This window comes from Rhamphochromis longiceps, linkage group LG22, assembly GCF_057381845.1.
Source record: "Rhamphochromis longiceps isolate RC_006_pf linkage group LG22, R_longiceps_female_GT1.1, whole genome shotgun sequence".
Lineage (NCBI taxonomy): Eukaryota > Metazoa > Chordata > Actinopteri > Cichliformes > Cichlidae > Rhamphochromis > Rhamphochromis longiceps.
Window position 1 is genome coordinate 543,820 of NC_140577.1, and position 20,856 is coordinate 564,675.

General features: G+C 44.7%; 2 protein-coding genes, 1 pseudogene and 2 gene segments (V, D, J or C); 4 read left to right on the plus strand and 1 right to left on the minus strand.

Annotated features, from left to right (window-relative positions):
- Positions 1 to 4,217: 4,217 nt before the first annotated feature.
- LOC146643006 (immunoglobulin kappa variable 1-39 pseudogene) lies at positions 4,218 to 4,747 on the plus strand (annotated as a pseudogene).
- An 847-nt stretch (positions 4,748 to 5,594) lies between these two features.
- On the minus strand, positions 5,595 to 6,092 carry LOC146643007 (Ig kappa-b4 chain C region-like). The segment is given in 2 exon segments: positions 5,595 to 5,920; positions 6,059 to 6,092. Coding segments are annotated over 2 exon segments (360 nt in total).
- A 580-nt stretch (positions 6,093 to 6,672) lies between these two features.
- Positions 6,673 to 7,211, plus strand: LOC146643008 (immunoglobulin kappa variable 4-1-like). The segment is given in 2 exon segments: positions 6,673 to 6,764; positions 6,860 to 7,211. Coding segments are annotated over 2 exon segments (384 nt in total).
- A 2,413-nt stretch (positions 7,212 to 9,624) lies between these two features.
- LOC146643009 (uncharacterized) lies at positions 9,625 to 12,768 on the plus strand. Its single transcript, XM_085396403.1, has 2 exons — positions 9,625 to 10,021; positions 10,880 to 12,768. The coding sequence occupies exons 1-2, from the start codon at positions 9,850 to 9,852 to the stop codon at positions 11,740 to 11,742; spliced, it is 1,035 nt and encodes a 344-aa protein (XP_085252529.1). The 5' UTR covers positions 9,625 to 9,849; the 3' UTR covers positions 11,743 to 12,768.
- Positions 12,769 to 12,951: 183 nt separating this feature from the next.
- Positions 12,952 to 16,874, plus strand: LOC146643010 (uncharacterized). The gene is made up of 6 exons (XM_085396405.1): positions 12,952 to 13,549; positions 14,164 to 14,493; positions 14,627 to 14,752; positions 15,101 to 15,151; positions 15,260 to 15,384; positions 15,507 to 16,874. The coding sequence occupies exons 1-6, from the start codon at positions 13,510 to 13,512 to the stop codon at positions 15,690 to 15,692; spliced, it is 858 nt and encodes a 285-aa protein (XP_085252531.1). The 5' UTR covers positions 12,952 to 13,509; the 3' UTR covers positions 15,693 to 16,874.
- Positions 16,875 to 20,856: the final 3,982 nt, after the last annotated feature.

Here is a 20,856-nt window from a genome sequence, read left to right on the forward strand (position 1 = left end):
ATAAAATGGACATTTGTATGCATGCAGCAGCATGATAAAGAGTAAATATACTGCAGTTTATAATACACAACCATAAACAATGCAGTCAAAATAAAAGTGCCACAGGCGCCTGCCTGGCCTTGTGCTGTGAGACAATGCAGGAAGTGGAGTGTTTTTGAGGCACACCTGGACAACATCACTGACACTGTGACATCCTAAAACCTTCTGCGTATACAATAACAACAAACCCTGGTTTACAGGAAAATTCAGGGATAATGCCGCCTACAGGCGTGGGCACAGAGTCCTGTATACCCAGGCCAGAAACATACTGACAAAGGAGATCAGGGTAGCAAAGAGGCGCTACACTGAAACACTAAAAATGGGTTTTCAGCTAACAATCATCTTTCCCCAAGAAACACTCTGTTAATTAATGACAGACATGTTGCCCTGACGTCTGTAGTAAAGACATGAGTGTTGACCTATCTGCAAACATCACACGCTCCCTGGTGCAGGTCAGTGGATGATGCTGTCAGCACAGGAATGCACTTCAAGCTGGAACACCTTGACTGCCCTGGTACACGTAATAGGATCTGTAATAGGATCAGGTTGTGGACTTCAGCTCAACTCCAAACTACCCAGCTCACTGTCCCAGCCTCCATCTGTCAGTGGATCACTGGTGAGGCACATCCAGCACCTGGAAAATTTGCAGTGGCAACCCAGTGGAGGTGTCCTACACAGATGGCTGCACAGCAAAAGTCAAGTGTGTCAAAACCTTAAGTTTGCAGATGACATTACAGTCAGGATCAGGTTCTGTCATCAGGGTTTGCTGGATTGTGTCTATTTCCCAGGTGAGAGTGCCAATGGTGCAAGTGAGGGTCTCATTCTCAGGGGTAACCCGAGGGGACACAGGACACAGAGAGTCCTGAAACATGGACGCTAACATAAAACATCCTTTACGTTTTACTTACACATTGTGAGATATTTTTAAGTCGCTACATATTTCATGTATTCGATGAAGGATGAATGGAGCGTGAGGTAAATATCAAAGATAAGTAAGTAGTGTTGAACTGAGAACAGGGATGAGTTTTCTGTGAAAGGAAGAAAATATATGTTGACAAAAGTTTCATCAGTGATGTGCTGAGGACAGTTACAGCTCACTGACTCTGTGTTTGCATGTGTGTCGCTACTCCCAGACGTTATTTTTAAGAACTGAAAATGTCCACAACAGGTTTCAGTACCAGCAGACTCGTTATGTTGTGTGCTCTGAAAAAGTTCAGTATAAAATACACTGAGTGCTTTGGTTTTTCCTCCAGACTCTGAGAATATGTAAGGAGGAAGATTTCAGTGGCAGCCATAATAAATGTTAACATGGTCTGAATGCAGGTGAGTGAAATGATTTTGGAACGTAGGATTGTAAGTTATAAATAAAAGAAAACTGACATAGTTGTGCTTTCATTTAAGATCAGGGGTGTCAAATGAGCCGTGGGCCAAAGCTGACACTGTCGTCTTATTGGACGGCCACTTTAGTGTTCAAGTAGTACAAAAAAAAGAAGAAGAAGAAGAAAGAAAGAACACAAATATTTCCAAAAAGTGTTTTGTTTGGTTGTTTTTTTTATTTGAATATTGTATAACATGAACACAGATTCACATATTGTATATTGTATATTGTATAACATGAACACAATTTTAATTTCACTCCACTGGCTACCTGTACATTTTAGGATTGTTTTTAAAATTCTCTTATTTGCTTTTAAATCTCTTAATGGCCTGCCCCCCCCTACCTCTCGGAGCTACTACAACCATATACACCTCCCCGTTCCCTTAGGTCCGCCAATCAGCAGCTCCTTAAGGTACCAAAAACTAAGTATAAATCTAAAGGTGATCGTGCTTTTGCTGTAGTTGCTCCAAAGTTGTGGAATGATCTACCCTTGCATGTAAGGCAGGCCTCTTCTCTCTCTGAATTTAAAAGTCTTCTTAAAACATATTTATTCGCTGAAGCCTTTGGCATTGATTAGAGGGGTTGACTCAATTTGTTTTAACATGTTTCAATTTATTTTAGTTTTTTAGTTATTTATTTTATCTTATCTCATTTTAATTTTCTTTACTTATGCTTTTAGCATGTACAGCACTTTGTGAACTCTGGTTTTATGTTAAAGTGCTTTATAAATAAAGGTGGTATGGTATGGTATGGTATTCTTTTTCCTCCTTCTTAACTAACTGAAGCCTTTCATTGAACTGCCAAATAAAGTCATTGGTCCTCTGTCTGCAGACATGTAGCAGTACGTCTGCTGTCATTGTGTTCGTACTTAACAGAATCAAAATGCAGACATAAGTGAACACATTAGTCACTGAACCTCAGCATGTTTGTACTCTCTGCTCATGTTGCAGTCATATTAAATCATTTTTGTTTTTTTAAAGAACTTCGCACTTAACAACAAACAAAAAAGTCACTTCAAGGGACAAACTGCATTTTATTTCTTCACGTCAATATATGGGCAGCAAGTGGCCCCCGGGCCACGAGTTTGAAACCCCTGAGTGAAGAACAACTGTGTTTATTGTGAAAGGATCTCAATCTGTGCAAGTTAAAAAGAGCAGAAGTGGAACGAGAGTTTCTTTGAATGAATCTTTATTGTGTCAAACAGTGAAATGATGAACAAAACAAAGACGAGTGACAGAAAGAGAGAGAGAGTCAGCTCAGGACTGGGAACACTGGTCTCTCCTCAGTGTCTGTGAGAGAGGAGTGTGGGAGCCCTGGGTGGCCTCACAGGTCACAGAGCCCACCTTCTCCCACTGGTCTGCAGGGAGCCTCAGGGTGCTGCTCCAGCTGTAGAGGCCGTCCTCCTGCAGCACCCCTGGGCTCCTGCCCTCCTCCCAGCTGCTGCTGCTGCTGCCGTCCACCTTCCAGGACAGACTCCAGTCTGAGGGGAAGCCCTTGTTGGCCAGGCACATGAGCGTGGCCTTCTGCGGGGACTTTCTGACAGATGTTTTTCTGCTCCACCAGTCACTCACTCACACAGTGTTTCACTTCCCTTTAACAAAGCTGTCATGCACATCAGCGCACTCACAGTCCTCATATGACCTGAAGCTCAACAAACTGCACTGGGGCCAAACTGTTACACAGCATCTCAGTAATTATCTTCAGCATCAACTTCTAATTATCTGCATGGTTTTAGTGTTTAATACAAAATATAACACACTTTGAACAAATATTCAGTTATTTACATTCAACATTTTAATCATTTCATTTGGTGCATTTCTACAATCATAATTACTGTTAAACTATCACCAGCTGATCATTTCACTGATAAAGACCCATGCAGCTCATCAGGTTATACTAACACATTTCAGTTTAACAAAAGCTGAACTTTCTAAGTCAGTTTAGAAAAATTCTGTTGATGATCATTTTAATAACACAAACACTAAAACATTAAGTATAGATATTTTTCATTGTTTACATTGTAGACTTTTATATAGGAAATTAAAGATGTTGTTTAATGATGAAAGCACGTTTATCCACATGCTGTTATAAAAACAGTGACATCTACTATTACAGGATCGTACCACAGAATGACTCCTCCCACTCATTTCTGAGCATCTGTTAATTCTCATTAAATATTATAATAGTGTGTTAAAGTCAAATGAACACCAGTACAATCACATGTGTGTTTCTGTTATTAGTTTCCTGAAAACCCTCTCCTGCCTAATCATTTCCTGATAACATTTACATTTACAATCATTGATTACACAGCAGTGGAGAGTAGACTTTATCACAGTAGATGTCTTTCTGAAAGCGCTGTAACTAAGTTTAAGAATATAATCCACCCACTGTTATCATGTTGTCATGGGCCTGTTGAGTGTGGGATTTTTCATAGCACTGGGCTCCACCTTCAGGTGGAGACTCCAATCAGCCTTCACACCTGACTGCAATCAAGTCACCGGCAGTGTGAACGCTGCCATCGTACCAGACTGCTTAGTTTAAAAATGTTCTATCTTTGCGACCAACTAATTCTGGAATATGTAAAACTGTGAAGGTAATATCATAGTTTGCATGAGAAAAACAGCGAGTAGAGCCACGAGTGAGAAGGAAAGGTGGTGATGTGCTGAGGACGGCTCCAGCTGACTGACTCTGTGTGTTTGCATACGTGTCCTGCCTCTGCTCACAGCCCTTAAGAGGCCAGTGTTGATCAGTGTCTGTCCAGGCCTTTCAGAGACACTGACACGCCGGCAGCACAATGATGATGTCACTGACTCTACTGCTGGCCACCCTGGGGCTCCTTGTTCAGGGTGAGACTCTCTGTGAGCGCGTGGCTTCAGCGTGAACACTGAAACCAGCAGCAGTGACCTTCTTCCATCTGTTCTCCATCTTCTGTTTGGATGCTGATCATCTTTCTCCACGCTGGATTTGTCTCAGTAACCCTTCTCCTTTTTTCCATCTTTTCCAGGTTCATCAGGACAAATCATCGTGACTCAGTCTCCTGGAGCTCAGTCTGTGGTTGCAGGGCAGTCTGTCTCCATCACATGTAGAACCAGTACAAGTGTTGGTGACTGGCTTCACTGGTACCTTCAGAAACCTGGCAAAGCTCCTAAACTTCTGATTTATAAAGCTACAAATCGTCAGTCTGGAGTTTCAGATCGTTTCAGTGGAAGTGGATCTGGTACTGACTTCACTCTGAGCAGGCTGAAGATTCAGGAGTTTATTACTGTCAGCAGGGTAGCAACTTGTTCACACAGCGATACAGCGCCGTACAAAAACCTCCCTCAGCTTTAGAGGAACTGTCTCAACAGCTGCACTCAGACTAAAGACTAACTTAGCTGTGAAGGAAACAAACACTGTGCAGCTCATCAGGTTATACTAACACATTTCAGTTTAACAAAAACTGAACTTTCTAAGTCAGTTTTGAAAAATTCTGTTGATGATCATTTTAATAACACAAATGCAGGCCATTTACAAATACTAAAACATTAAGTATGGATGTTTTTTATTGTTTACATTGTAGACTTTTATATAGGAAATTAAAGATGTTGTTTAATGATGAAAGCACGTTTTATCCACGTGCTGTTATAAAAACAGTGACATCTACTATTACAGGATCGTACCACAGAATGACTCCTCCCACTCATTTCTGAGCATCGGATAATTCTCATTAAATATTATAATAGTGTGTTAAAGTCAAATGAACACCAGTACAATCACATGTGTGTTTCTGAACTCTGCACCACCTATCAGCCTTATTTAGACAGTCGCAGGTGGATGAGGCCGTGGGGGTCTCAGTCTCTATAACAACAAGTTATTTTAATGTCATCATTAAGAGTTGACAACAATGTGTGATTGAACACTGGGAACTTCTTAAATATTAAACAGTTTGAGGTACTTTGGTGTTTCTTTTATTGTTGTAACTTTAATATGTTTTTCTGAAACATTTCGCATTCAGACTCTGATGCTGTACAAGTGGGACTACCTGTATGAATAACGGTGAACTAAAAAATTTAAATTTAAGCTCAGTTAAAAAGAGCAGAAGTGGAACGAGAGTTTCTTTGAATGAATCTTTATTGTGTCAAACAGTGAAATGATGAACAAAACAAAGACGAGTGACAGAAAGAGAGAGAGAGTCAGCTCAGGACTGGGAACACTGGTCTCTCCTCAGTGTCTGTGAGAGAGAAGTGTGGGAGCCCTGGGTGGCCTCACAGGTCACAGAGCCCACCTTCTCCCACTGGTCTGCAGGGAGCCTCAGGGTGCTGCTCCAGCTGTAGAGGCCGTCCTCCTGCAGCACCCCTGGGCTCCTGCCCTCCTCCCAGCTTCTGTTGCTGCTGCCGTCCACCTTCCAGGACAGACTCCAGTCTGAGGGGAAGCCCTTGTTGGCCAGGCACATGAGCGTGGCCTTCCCCTGCTGCAGCTCCTCTCTGGAGGGGGGCAGCACCGTCAGGGTGGGACGAGCGTCACCTAGGAGACACCAATCAGCTTAGAGGACAGGGAGCACACGGCACAGCTGGCAGTAACGCCTTCACTGTGTGAGAGCAGATCTTCTCCTTTAAGGACTTTCTGACAGATGTTTTTCTGCTCCACCAGTCACTCACTCACACAGTGTTTCACTTCCCTTTAACAAAGCTGTCATGCACATCAGCGCACTCACAGTCCTCATATGACCTGAAGCTCAACAAACTGCACTGGGGCCAAACTGTTACACAGCATCTCAGTAATTATCTTCAGCATCAACTTCTAATTATCTGCATGGTTTTAGTGTTTAATACAAAATATAACACACTTTGAACAAATATTCAGTTATTTACATTCAACATTTTAATCATTTCATTTGGTGCATTTCTACAATCATAATTACTGTTAAACTATCACCAGCTGATCATTTCACTGATAAAGACGTTATCTGCTAAACCGAACCCGTCAGAATATTTCAACATAAGCCAGATTTAAACAAGATAAATATTCTCATTATCTACTTTCACTATGTAAAAAAACAAAGAAAATACTTAAAGAAACTTAAGAGATGCAAAATGCAGAGAAGACTCCAGATGAATCCTGTGATAACTGATAGATCCATGAGAGTAATCGAGTCCGCCTTGGAGTCAATCTGAGCATGTCCACGGTGAGCTGCTTTGCATCAGCAGCACCATGCTCCAGTGCTCTGGGAGAGTTTATAGTCCTGACAGTTGAACACTGCATAACTGACAGCTGGCCTTCATCACAACAGACGCCACAGAAATCCTCTTCATCAAAAACATGACTTTGATCTGCATCCTCATCTGGACTCTCCTCTGCTTGACTCAAGGTGAGGAAAATCATTTTTCTGTCACGTGAAAATCATTCAGAGCGTAGCTGAGTTTCACCTCACCAGCTCATGTCCAGAGTTTCTTCTCTCCTCAGGGTCTGCTGGACAAAACGTTGTGGTGACTCAGTCAGCATCCAAATCTGTGCAGCTTGGTCAGACTGTAAACATCAACTGTAAAGTCAGTACACAAGTAGCTCAGTATTCTGGTTCACAATACTACCTGGCCTGGTACCATCAGAAAACTGGAGAAGCTCCCAAAGCTCTGATCTACAGAACATCAGACAGACTTTCAGGAATTTCCTCCAGACTGAGTGGAAGTGGAGCAGGGAATGGCCTGGACTTCACTCTGAGCATCAGTGCAGTCCAGGCTGATGATGCAGGAGTTTATTACTGTCAGAGTTACCACAGCACTCCGATGTTCACACAGTGAAAAACACTCGTACAAAAACCTCACAGACGGAAGTGACTGCTGCAGCTGGAAGATCATCACTGTATCAGTGTCTGCAGTGAGGACACACACACACACACACACACACACACACACACACACACACACACACACATATGATATGCTGAGTAGTAAAACACTAATTGCAAAAAACTTGGAAATCCATGTAAAATGAAAACAACAATAGGAGTGAGGAGAAGTGACAATCACAAACATTTTATTCACAGCAGATCACAGAAAACATGTCAGCCTGTCATTTGAGGAAATGCATGATTTCAGGAAAACTAGGAGCTCATTTCAGAGCTCCTAGTTTTCTAGTTTGCAAACGCACACACAGACGCACGCACACACACAAACACACACACACAAACGCGCACCCACACACACAGACGCACACACACACACAAACTAGGAGCTCATTTCAGAGCTCCTAGTTTTCTAGTTTACAAACGCACACACACAAACACACACACACACACACACACACACACACACACACAAACACACACACACACACAAACACACACACAAACGCGCACCCACACACACAGACGCACACACACACACAAACTAGGAGCTCATTTCAGAGCTCCTAGTTTTCTAGTTTACAAACGCACACACACAAACGCACACACACAAACACACACACACACACACACACACACACACACACACACACAAACACACACACACAAACGCGCACACACACACACACACACACACACACACAAATGCACACACACAAACGCGCACACACACACACACACACACACACACACACACACACACACACACACACACACACACACACACACACAAATGCACACACACACACACAAACTAGGAGCTCATTTCAGAGCTCCTAGTTTTCTGGGTCTGTGAGCTGAGGAGAGCAGAGTTTTAGCAGTCCTGGCTCTGCTTCGTCCTGTTGTTGCGTTCATGATGATTCACATCTCGGCTGATCAGAGGTCAGTACTGCAGCCGTGCTGCTGGAACAGATCTAGTCTGCAGTTACGCATTGTCCTGCTCAAAACACGAAGGCCTTCTTGAAAACTATTCTTCACTGCCTGATATGTCCTTCAGTGCACATATTACAGTTTTTTACAGACGCTAGGACTCATTTCTCAATACTTAGGTCACTTTTGCAAAACTCCTCACACAGTGAGCACAACAGAAGTCTATGTGGGCTAAACTGAGGATCAGTTATCATTGTTTTGGCACAAAATGCATTCAATGACTACATCTCTCAAATTTCATGAATTATTTTCTCACTCAGACACAACAACTGCCAAAAATCTTTGTACGTACAGGACATTTTGCATGTGCTTACATACTGTTTTCAAAACTGTTAAACTTATGGCCAAAACAATAACACAATGCAAAACTTAAAAAGAGCAAAATCCAACAGCAATATTTTATTGAAACATATTTTAAATCTAAAAATGCAGTTTAACCAGCCACAGCTGATTCTCATTGTAGATGAACATCTGCACAGGTGTTACTCCTTCAATTTCATTACAAAAGGAGACAACTGCTGAATAGGTTTGTTTGTGATGTAAACATGGACCCAGCCAGAAATGGAGAAGACCGAGTAGATTAGCATTACTATTGTATGTGTATCAGTGGATGGTGTGTATACAAATTCTTGTATTTTGGGATTACTTAGTGCAAAAAAATAAAAATACATAAACAAATATTAACGAATTCTGCATGATGTCTGATTCATTCCAGTAACATATATTGAAATTATAAACAGAGATGTGTCCTTGTTTTACACAGGAAAACACTGTGTAATGCTACATGTTGTTAGTGTTTTTTAGGTCATTGTTTTGTGGGTGACAAAGTGTGTTTGTCGGCTGTCAACCTTTGCTAGTGTTCTGGAAGAATGACTTTATTTGAGACCTGAATAAAGTGTTTTGGTAGTTGTAGTGCATTTTGAATGTGAAATGAACTGCTTTGCCAAGCTGAAGGTCAGTTACGGGAATTGTGTGAAGAGTTTTGCAAAAATGACCTAAGTATTGAGAAATGTGTCCTAGTGGCTGTAAAAAACTGTAAACAAATATGTAGGACTGCTTTCATATGTAGGACTGTATGAACTGTCCAATTCATATCTGACATTAACGTATAACGTATTTACAATCTTATCAAGCTGAAAAAATGAATATACAATATTATTAAATAAAAAGTCTCCCAACTTTGATCCTCTCTCCTGTAAAGTATGTTCTTATTTATTACACCTCATTTTCTAGTAATTTTGATGTATGTCAAGCACTTTGTTGTTATACTGAACACAATGACATGTCCATCCATCAATCCTCTCTTTTATCCATTTTAGGGTCGGGTGTCCATATGAGAATCGCGCTAAAAGAATGCTTTTATTATGAAAAGTCGAAAAGGGGAAGTAGTTTGTTCAGCGCATGTGCAGAACAAATTAGTAGCAGTCGGGTTTCCGGTTCGGATTAGACAGGCTCGGTGTGTTCCGTCCCAGTAAAGAAACACAGGTGAGGTCAGGGTTAGGTCCTGGGGAGGTTAGCGGGCAGGTGTCGGTGCTCCCTGCGACTTTGTCCTCCGAACCTTCTCCGCGCAGCCGCAGACTCGCTCGGTTCGGCATCTGCGTGTCCGGCTGACGGCGGGGAAATGTCGAAGGCTGAGGTGCTGAGAGCGCTGGTGAAGCAGCGGCTCAACGCGGCCGCTGAGGAGATTTTCGCGCTTTTTGAGAGGACAATGGAGGAGTACGAGCAGGAGATCCGCCTGCACAGGAGCAGGCAGCCGGACGGACACCCTGCCGAGAGCCGGGGGGGCCCGCACGGTGGGTTACCGGAGACAGACCGGACGGCTAACACCATTGATGTGGTCGTTATTGTTATCGTCATCATCACCATTGTTGTTGTTGTTATTAATAATGACAATAATGAATGAATAATGACAATTTTTATTATTGTTATTCATGTTATTCTTTTATAATAACAACAACAAAATAACAACAATACTAATAAAAATATTACTTTTGTTATAATATTTATAGTAATAATAGTTAATATTATTTAGTTGTTGTCGTTGGAAAGGATAAGCAGCTGTTCCAGATGTTGTAAATTTTAACTAGGCAGTTTAATTGTAAGTTGGGTGCAGGTGAGATGTGTCTCCGTAGGAACAGTAACCATGGAGAATAATTTTTCTCTGGTGTTGTGGATGGAGCAGCAGCATGTTTTCACTAACGGTGCAGGTGAGTGTGTGTACCTGCAGCCCCACCTGCAGCCCCACAGGGACAGCTGTGGGGCTGCAGCTGACACCTCCCCCTCAGCACCTAAAGGAGCCACTATGGTTCAGCAGTGATGTCACCGCAGCCCCATTATTTTTCATTTAAATGATATACTGAAAGTTAACCCCCCCAAAAAGAAGACAGTAACTGTTTATGAGTAACCGTGTTACACGACACTAATCACATGACCGTGCACTCTTAGATGGACGTAACCATGGTAACTAATCCTGCTGTCTGGTCCTCTGTAACAAAACCAAAATGTCCAAAATGAACTTCATGTTTTATTCAGTCAGCCTGAAAGCAGTGAATGGGACAGACGTACTCATAGCTCCAGAGGAGCGCCCCCTGCTGGCCACGTTTGGTCTGTTGGGCTAACCAGTGCTCGTTTCCTCCCTCTGTGTCCTCCAGGGTCTCCCCTGAGCCCCACAAAGTTTACAGCGGATAAAGGAGCATCACAGGAGCAGAAGGGCCCCGGTCTGCACCGGGAGAGTCCAGAACCGCCACGAGTCAAAGATGAACATGAGGGGCTCTGGACCAATCAGCCGGGAGAGCGGCCCGGAGTGCACGAGGACCTCACCATCATTCCCGTCACCGTGAAGATTGAAGAGGAGGTGGAAGAGAGCACTCAGTCCCCCGACCTCCTTCACACCCGCAGCGAGCTCAGCAGCCGCCAGCTGCAGGCACGAGCTGGTGGAGAGGATCGAGCAGGACCAGAAGCAGCCAGAAACCTCCACCCGCAGCCTGTCAGGACTTCCTCTGACACCGGGGCCACAGAGGACGCTCCAGTGCAGAGCGGGAAACCGCCGTCAGAGGACGCTGTGAGAGACGCGGGAAGTAACTTAGCCAAGAAACCTTACAGCTGCTCTGAGTGCGGCAAACGCTTCGGAGGCAAGAACCACCTGCAGAGCCACATGAAGAGCCACACGGGGGAGAAAACGTGCCCGTTCTGCGGCAAGAAAATCTCCAAGAGCTCCAACTTCACCACACACCTGCGCGTGCACACCGGGGAGAAGCCCTTCACCTGCTCCGTGTGCAACACGAGCTTCAGCCTGCGCAACACGCTCGTCAACCACATGAGGGTGCACACGGGCGAGAAGCCGTTCAGCTGCTCCGTCTGCGCCAAGAAGTTCACCAACAAGGCCAACGTCATCACGCACATGGCCGTCCACTCGGAGGAGAAGCCCTTTAAGTGCAACGTGTGCGACAAAAGGTTCACGTGGCATTCGCAGGTCAAAAAGCACAAGTGCGTCGCCGAAAGCAGCAAGACGTGAACGCCGCGAGGATGACAGCTCGGCGTGGCGTCACAGCTCAGCCAGCCCGTCGCTCACCCTCGCCTGACGGTGGAATCAAAACTTCATTCAGACATCAGCAGAAACCAGCGTGTTCCTGTTTTCACTGCAAGAACGACCTCGTGACGCGGACGCCGTCGGGAATGCTGTCCGTACACCGGCAGCAGCAGCGTGTCCGCACTCTGTGTGACATCACACGCGTGGTCACACCTGCTGCAGGTGGGAGGGAGGCAGCTTCGTAACCTCCTGGATCCGACGTGCAGTCGTGCATTGCTGAGTAATTAGAGTCACGTGTTTGTCGTCCACGTCGCACATCCCCGCTGCTGATCAGCTGACTGCGGTCAGGTGACAGGCTCCTGTGAGGTGAGCTTGTGTTATTGATAAAGCATGCGTAGGATGATTGGGACTGATGCGTGATCTCGGCTCTGTGGCTCAACCAGGTGTAACCTTTGCTGAGTGACCAATCAGTGCTCTGGAAGAGAAGGAGCACGTGGGAGGAGCCAGTATGAAATACAGATCCTCAGAAACAGTTTTATACCTGCTGCTTCCCTGTTGCTGTCAAACAGTATAAAGCACTTTGACCTTCCTGTGGCCACGCCCCCACACACCTGATGTTAGGATAACTTAAACCTGATAGGTCAAACATATCCTGGTCATGTATCATTATTATTGTGTTTAGGAGAAGGCCGGCGTCTCACAGGTGTGTCACACAGTGCAGCTTCCGATGAACTCGTTAGGAGGATTAGCTCATCGCTCGGCTGATACTGAGGTTTACAGGATGTCCTTTAACTGCACGTCTTCCTCTTTGTGAGATAAATGAATATGCAAATGTAACACTGAGGGCGGCTCAGTCACCACATCAGAAACAGTATTAGCTGGACTCCTGTAGTTTAGCATGAGCGCGTCCTCACTGACGTCCACCAGATGGCAGCACTGCCTCTTGGTTTGTTTTCCAGCTGTTCTTCATTTTCTGACCTTTTGTTATTTAATAAAGAGCTGAAACGCTGACAGACTCATTTAATGTGTTGGTGTCTTTGTGGTAAATAATGTTTTAGTCTTCAGGACGTGATGATGAGTGATTTCATCATCAAACGGGTCTGAATCTGACAAACGAAGCCAGCACGTTTCTTGATTGCAGGAAACATGTTTCACCCACACTGGAGTCTCATTTGGACCCTGCATAGATTTAGTAATGTTGTAACGGCAGCACAGACATGTTTGTGCTGCCGTTAATGTGTTAGAGCTGGACTCTGCTTCAGATGATGGTGGAGGTTTCATGTTTGCGAGGATGACCATCGGGTTCCTGATGAACAAAGCGCTTCATAAGCTCCTAGGTTTCTGTCTGAAGAGTCCTCCTGGATCCAAACATCTTCCGCCCGCTGTGCCTGAACGCTCGCAGGTTCAGAAACACTTTCAGACGTCCTCTGTATGTGTGTCTACGCGTGAAACTGAGGGTCAGTGTGGTCGTGCTGGAAGGTGTACCAAGGATGTCGGAGAGGTCGCAGTGGGATCGCTGACATCATCCTTCCTGTGATTACCAAACTTCCCCCAGCTGTGGGCTTCAGGCCCGTGCAGCCATGAAGGCTCGGACGCTTCCTCGTTTGCTTGGTGATTTTCTAGAAACCCTGAAATGTGCCAGCGTTTGCAGAAAACACGGACCAGCTTCCTCTTCGGCTGTGAGTCGGAGCTGCTAGAAAGATCAGGAAACCAGAGCCGAGTCCTCAGCTGGGAACGTTGGACGCGTCCACCATGGCTCGGGTCGCCCTCCTGTGTCTGCTCGCGTCCATCGGTAAGAATTTAAGCATCTCAGCGCTGAATGTTTAATATTTTAGTTATTATAAAGGCTGAAGCTGCTGCCCTTTAGCTCTGACCCGTCCTGGTCAGAGCTCCGCTGAAGTTAACGCGAAGCAGTCGCGCTGAAGCCTGAACCAGGTTTGGGATAACCTCCAACAAACACGGGTATTTATCGGAGGTTATCCCAAACCTGGTTCATCTGCTGGAGCGTGACCATTGCTGTTACCATGGTGATCCAGCAGGTAAACAGAGGTAAAGAGAAGCCGTTGGTCTGGGCTTGTAGTCCGGCCCTCCTCAGAGCTGACCCCGCTCTCAGCTGAAGGAAGGAGCTCCGAGGAAGGTTGTAAATGTGACCTCGGAGCAGATTTACAGGAAACAAACAAACTGAAATCAGGAGTGAAAACGTGTGAAACGGATCCACTGTGGAGAGGACAGCTGGAAATGTGAACATGTTTACATAAAGTGGGTTTTGGTGCTCGGTTTTACTTTGAAAGCTTTGCTGTTTTTGCTTCCTGTGGTAAAGGTGTGGCACAGCTGTTAGTGTCAGAGGTCACGGCGGTATAATCAGCACAGCTCTGATGGTGCGTCATGTGACCTGTGTCCCTGCAGGGCGCTGCGTGGGTCAGAGGATCCTGTCAGAAAGCTCCGTGCACGCAGGTGTCGGAAGCAACGTGACGCTGAAAACGCCGATTCAGGACCTGCAGAGCTCGGCTCTGTTCTGGCACTTCAATGACGGGAAGGAGATCATAACCGTTGCCTCGGTGAGCTCCTCCACGCTCAGACTGAACACGTCCTACGAGGGCAGAGCGTGGATTAATGCAGCCAACGGCCACCTGACCCTGGGCGCGCTGACGCCGCAGGACAGCGGGGAATATATCATCACCATCGTATACAAACACGGTCAGAGCGACGCCGCAAAGATACGCCTCACGGTCTCAGGTGAGTCGTTACTGGATCCCAAATAATTTTTATTCAAACCAAACTTCATGCATCAGCCTGAAAACGTCATGCAGTCATCATCACAGCTCTGCTTCTTTATGTTGTTCATTTAGTTTGATTTTGGGTTTAACAGGGAGCCGGCACGGGGGAAATCCACGCGCTCGCTCTTCACTCGTCACATGTGGAGGCTCAGTTCTCAGCACGTACGGCCAAACCGTGTCAGGGCCAGGTGTGGCGGTCCCAGCTGCAACAATGACATGTAATGATTGGTATAAACAGGCCTGAATACTGGACAGGCGCCACTCTTCTTTCTGCTGAAAGGGGAAGTGACACCATCATATGGATGCTCTGAAATAGTCTTTGTGTTATTTTAGGAGTGTTTGTGTTTTCTCAGCATCAACACGACGGCTTTTTCAGGAACTTTCAGCTTCACTGACACACAGATTTCCTCTTTTATTGAGAGCTGACTTCCTTAGAAAAAGGGAAGTGATGCACTCAGAGACTCCTGTGAGTGAGTCACTGAGACGTCTGTCGCCCCCTGCTGTTCATAGCTGGAACAGGACTAGTTTTCTGTCTCACGTCTCTAACGGCATTTCTCTGTTCACAGCTCCACCCACCGGCACCACCCCCACGCCAGCTCTCCCTGAGCAGATCACAGGTACTCACCTGTCTGGCAGCTTTATTAATATCCTGTCAGTGCAATAAAACGTTCTGTTTATGACCCTGAAACACACACATCCCACTCAGTGTCGTCTTCTGTGTCCAGATTACTTTGTGTCTCTGGTTGTGTGTGTGGTTGTGATCGTCGTGCTGTCGACTGGCTTCCTGCTGCTCCTCTACAGATGGATGGAGAACAGGAAAAACAGGAAATCAGATGGAAGACAGGTGGAGGTAACTCCATCAGTGTTTCTGTCAGTGTTTAACCTTGCATGACAGATTAGTGACACTAGAGGGCAGCAAACACCAGCTGCATACATACATGTGCTGTAACTGGATGTGTTAAATATTTTCAGTTACCTGCAGCCCAGCAGAAGAGCGGAGCTCCAGGATCCACATGTGACTCCACCTATGAGACCATGACTCCAGCCCCCACAGACCAGGACCACATCTACTCCACCCTCACCGACATGCAGTACATGTCACATGTGCGATTCAGTCAGACGGACACAATTTCCTGCAAATCAGTAACATCCCAGTAAAATCCTGAAATGTTTCCATCACAAACTCATCCACAGATACGTCTGTGATGTTTATAACTGTATAACTGTAAACATCAGTTATAATATTTATCATTTTCAAGTTTTTTTTATTTGTGTATGTTTGTTATCACTTCAGTTTATAAGCCCCGCCTCTCTGAGCTGTGGGTGTAAATGAAGGCTAACCCCTGAACTTTGTCCTCTGTTGCTGCCGTCCCTACAGACGCTGGATTTCACATCACGTATGTTACATGATTGTCACTAATCTAATGACTTAATAACTTTTGCTACAATGTGATTAATAAAGAGGCCACTTTGACCAGCTTCACATTAAAAGGCCGTAAATAAGATTACACTAAATAATGTGTTTTGGTATCAAACATAATTAACCTTTGTATTGTAAATTCTTTACATAGCTGAATGGTTCCTGTTTAACTGTGTTTAATAGTAAAACGTTGCAATGCTTCACACTTTATCTGATTCTTGCTCCTGTGAGTGTTGCTGGTCTGTTGCCATCGTACTTACTGACCTGTGATCATCTAATCAACTAAATCCAGCTATCAGTATGAGCACTGATGCTGGATCTGTACTAGTGTGCTACGATCAATACTTTGTTTCCAAGTCCAGCATGCAGCTCACTGAACTGTGTTAAGTCAGTCATTTCTTTGGAAATAAAAAATGTACGCCACGCAGTCACTATAAAAATATCTTTTTCATGTTGGTTGTCACGTTTGTTTTATTTAAATCTAATCAACAGAAGCTGACCCGACGAGAGACAGGGACATTTACACTCAGGTCTACAAAAAACAGTTTCAAAATAAAAGCTGAAAGTATGCAAATTAATGACTGATCTCATGACACAGTGTTCTTCCCCACAGAAGCTACATTTGTGGGTTAAAGTATCAGTATTGGCATCGATGCTTATAATTGGCCGTGTATTTACCTGGTATCACATCAGTGCCAACGTTTGCAGCATCACACACAACTGTCTTACTGAGCTGGTCCTGCTGATCATTTGAAATGATCTGAGAGCAGTTACTCAGGCCTGCACCTGAGCGTTACTGCCCTGGTTGGGCCCAAGGTGACGCTGACATTTATCTATTCTGTGTCTACAGTTTCCTGAGCTTTCACATGTAAGTGTACGATGTTGAACAGCTTTCTTTATTCACTCTTACCCTGTATGTGAGTCCAGAACTCTGGGCATGACACTAACCTGTGCCTACATCTTAAGTCTGAGTATCTTGGTCGAATAAAGACTGAACAGAAAAGTTCTGAAGTGCGTTTTCGGTCTTTGGTGTTCAGCCCTCGTGTTTTTGAATGTGTCCTGATGGCTTTAAATTTAGAAAAACTCTTAGAATGAAAAGCAAATAATTCATAATTCCCAAAAACATCTCAAAAACAAACTGAGACATTTAATATTTCCTCAATATTTCTGACTCATTTTAAATTTGATTTCAGCAACACGTCTTAAAGTTGACTTGAGGGGAAAAAAAGGCTGAAAAAAAGAGGTGGAGCAGCAGCTGACCGGGTTATTTTCAGCAGGTCCGTCACATGATCAAGTATAAAAACATCATCAGTTGTTCACCAATGTGCAAAAACCTGCATCTACAGACTGTGGAACAGTCTCAGAATAATGTTCCTCACTGTGATCTACAGAACATCATATCCTCAACGTCCTCACAGATCCTGGAGGAATCTCTGTGCGCAGGGTCGACTCTGGGATGAAATCAGTGCATCAGGACTTCCAGACATCAGCGTATGCAAGCAGCTCGGCGTGCCGCCCACACCTGCAGGTTACAGCTTCATCACTCAGAGAAGAAGCCACATGATGATGGACACATGATGGAGAAACTATCTCCTCTGGACTAAAACTGATCTGAGGTCAGAGAGAACCTCGTGTACACATCTGTCTGGAGCTGCTGTGTCTCATGTCTTCAGCGTGTCTCTGCGTCATCACTGATTCTGGATCTGTTCACAGCTCCGCCCACCTGGACCACACCCACCTCAGGTCTGTTTGTTTTAATCAATCTTTCATATGACTGTTTGACGTCCCACTCAGCATCGTCTTCTTCTGTGTCCAGATTACTTTGTGTCTCTGGTTGTGTGTGTGGTTGTGATCGTCGTGCTGTCGGCTGGTTTCCTGCTGCTCCTCTACAGATGGATGGAGAACAGGAAAAACAGGAAATCAGATGGAAGACAGGTGGAGGTAACTCCATCAGTGTTTCTGTCAGAGTTTTTTTTTTTTTTATTTAACCTTTATTTAACCAGGAATGACCTGTTGAGATCAAAAACCTCTTTTTCAAGGGAGTCCTGGCCAAGAGGCAGCACATTTCCAAACAAATACATACGAACAAACAAAGTTAAAAAATTACACAAAACAATTACACATTATTGAGGCAGCCTGTAGGCCTTTGAGTTTAGTTTTAAAAACATTTAAAGACAACAGTTCAGTCAGTTTCCAGTCTTTCTGTTCCACGAAAAAGGCGCAGAGTGGACAAAGGCTTTCTTACCCAGCTCTGTGTGGACAAGGGGAACAGACAACAGCAGCTGATCATTTGAACGTAAGGAGTAAGAACCACTATTTGTCCTTGTGACCAAAGTACAAATATAAGGAGGCAGCAATCCTAGCATAGCTTTGTAAATAAAAGTGTACCAGTGCCCCTGTCTTCTAATGGCCAAAGAAGGCCATTTTACTCTTAAGTACAAGTCACAGTGATGGGTCAGATATCTACAGTTGGTAATAAACCTCAAGGAAGCATGACACATCGTGTCCAACATTAGAAGACATGAAGAAGAAGCGTTCATATACAGAATGTCACCATAATCTAACACAGATAAAAAGGTTGCAGTGACAAGACGTTTTTTCACTGCAAAAGAAAAACGAAGTTTAAGTCTCAGTTTCTTTACTAGTCTCTCTATATGTGGTTTAAAGGTGAAGGAGTCATCAATCCAGACACCAAGGTATTTATATTCATGAACTATCTCTATGACAACAACATTAACCTTGCATGACAGATTAGTGCCACTAGAGGGCAGCAAACACCAGCTGCATACATACATGTGCTGTAACTGGATGTGTTAAATATTTTCAGTTACCTGCAGCCCAGCAGAAGAGCGGAGCTCCAGGATCCACATGTGACTCCACCTATGAGACCATGACTCCAGCCCCCACAGACCAGGACCACATCTAGCTCAGCAAACCACAGGATGATATTTGATAGTCTGTACATAATAAAAGAAACAGATCTGTCTGCATCAGCGAGCTTTGGTTGAAACAGCTGACACAGCTCCAGTGTTTGTGTCCTGTCTCAAGAAAACAAACGTTTTGGTCCCTGATTAACCGAGCTGCATTCAGTCCTTTCTGAGGACTACATTCCTCCGTACGTGTTGATAATCTGGAATTTCAGCAACTGAGAGAAACATCCTGCCAATCCTGGCACTTAACAGCGTACACTATGTTACTCTGTTTGTGTCGGGGGACCCGATCCTTGCTTAAAGTGTGATGCTAAATAAAGTGCTTTTAATAAAGTGAAAGGTGTGCTGCTAAAGTGCTATACAGATTATAATATAAATGACAGTAAGGGAGTCCTCCTCCTTACGAGGAGAAATCTGCTCTCTTTCTAGTCCCTGTCAGGACTCTTGCTGCAGCATTTTGGATCAGCTGAAGGCTTTTCAGGGAGTTTTTAGGACTTCCTGATAATAATGAATTACAGTCGTCCAGCCTGGCAGTAATAAATGCATGAACTAGTTTTTCAGCGTCACTCTGAGACAGGATATTTCTAATTTTAGAGATGTTGCACAAATGGAAGAAAGCAGTCTTACATATTTGTTTAATATGTGCGTTGAAATGTGTCCATATTTCTAGAAATGAGAGCTGCTCCATCCAAAGTGGGATGGATGCCGTCTCTCCTAACAAGACCAGGTTTCCTCCAGAAGGTTTGCCAATTATCTATGAAGCCCACATCGTTTCTGGGACACCACTCAGACAGCCAGCAGTTTAAGGAGAACATGCAGCTAAACATGTCACTGCTGGTCTGATTGGGGACCAGAGGAAACGACAGAGACTCAGCCAGTAGTTTTCAGGTTCCCTCAGTGTTGTCTGCTCTGGTCTCTGGATGACAATTCACTACTGTGACTAGTGTCACGTTTCCCAGAACACAATCTGCAATAACCAATTCAATTCAATTCAATTTTATTTATATAGTGCCAAATCACAACATAAGTCGCCTCAAGGCGCTTCATAGATACAGAGAAAAACCCAACAATCATATGACCCCCTATGAGCAGCACTTTGGCAACAGTGGGAAGGAAAAACTCCCTTTTAACAGGAAGAAACCTCCTGCAGAACCAGGCTCAGGGAGGGGCGGGGCCATCTGCTGTGATTGGTTGGGGTGAGAGAAGGAAGACAGGATAAAAGACATGCTGTGGAAGAGACCACAGTTTGTTCCTCAGTGGTGAAAAGAAACGAGATATGAATATAGATCATAGTGGTGTAGATCGTGCTGGTTCTTACAATGAAGGGCCCTCAGCCAAAAACACCCATCCTTCCATTCACACAGTCAGTTTAACGGTTTAGTGAAGACTGAGTGAGAAGGGTCTCGATCTCTGTGTTGCTGGTAACCATGAGGTGGTGTGTGCTGCATATAGATGTGGTCAGATAGCTGTGGTTCATTGGCACAGGAAGTGACAGCGTCACAGCAGCAGTTATTTTTCACTCTGTTACCAGACTACATAAAGTCTGATGGTTTTAGCAGCACGGCAGCACGGTGGTTAGCACTGTTGCCGCACAGCAAGAAGGTCCTGAGCTCAGTTCCACCATCAGGCCGGGGTCTTTCTGTGTGGAGTTTGCATGTTCTCCCCGTGTTTGTGTTCCCTCCGGGTACTCCGGCTTCCTCCCACCGTCCAAAGACATGCAGCTTGTGGGGATAGGTTAATTGGTTAATCCAAATTGTCACTAGGTGTGAATGTGCGAGTGAATGTGAGTGTGAATGGTTGTCTGTTCCTGTGTGTTGGCCCTGCGACAGACTGGCGACCTGTCCAGGGTGTACCCCGCCTCTCGCCCTATGACAGCTGGGATAGGCTCCAGCGCCCCCCGCGACCCTGAAAAGGATAAGCGAATGGATGGATGGATGGTTTTAGCAGCAGATGACTGCTGACTGTCAAAGAT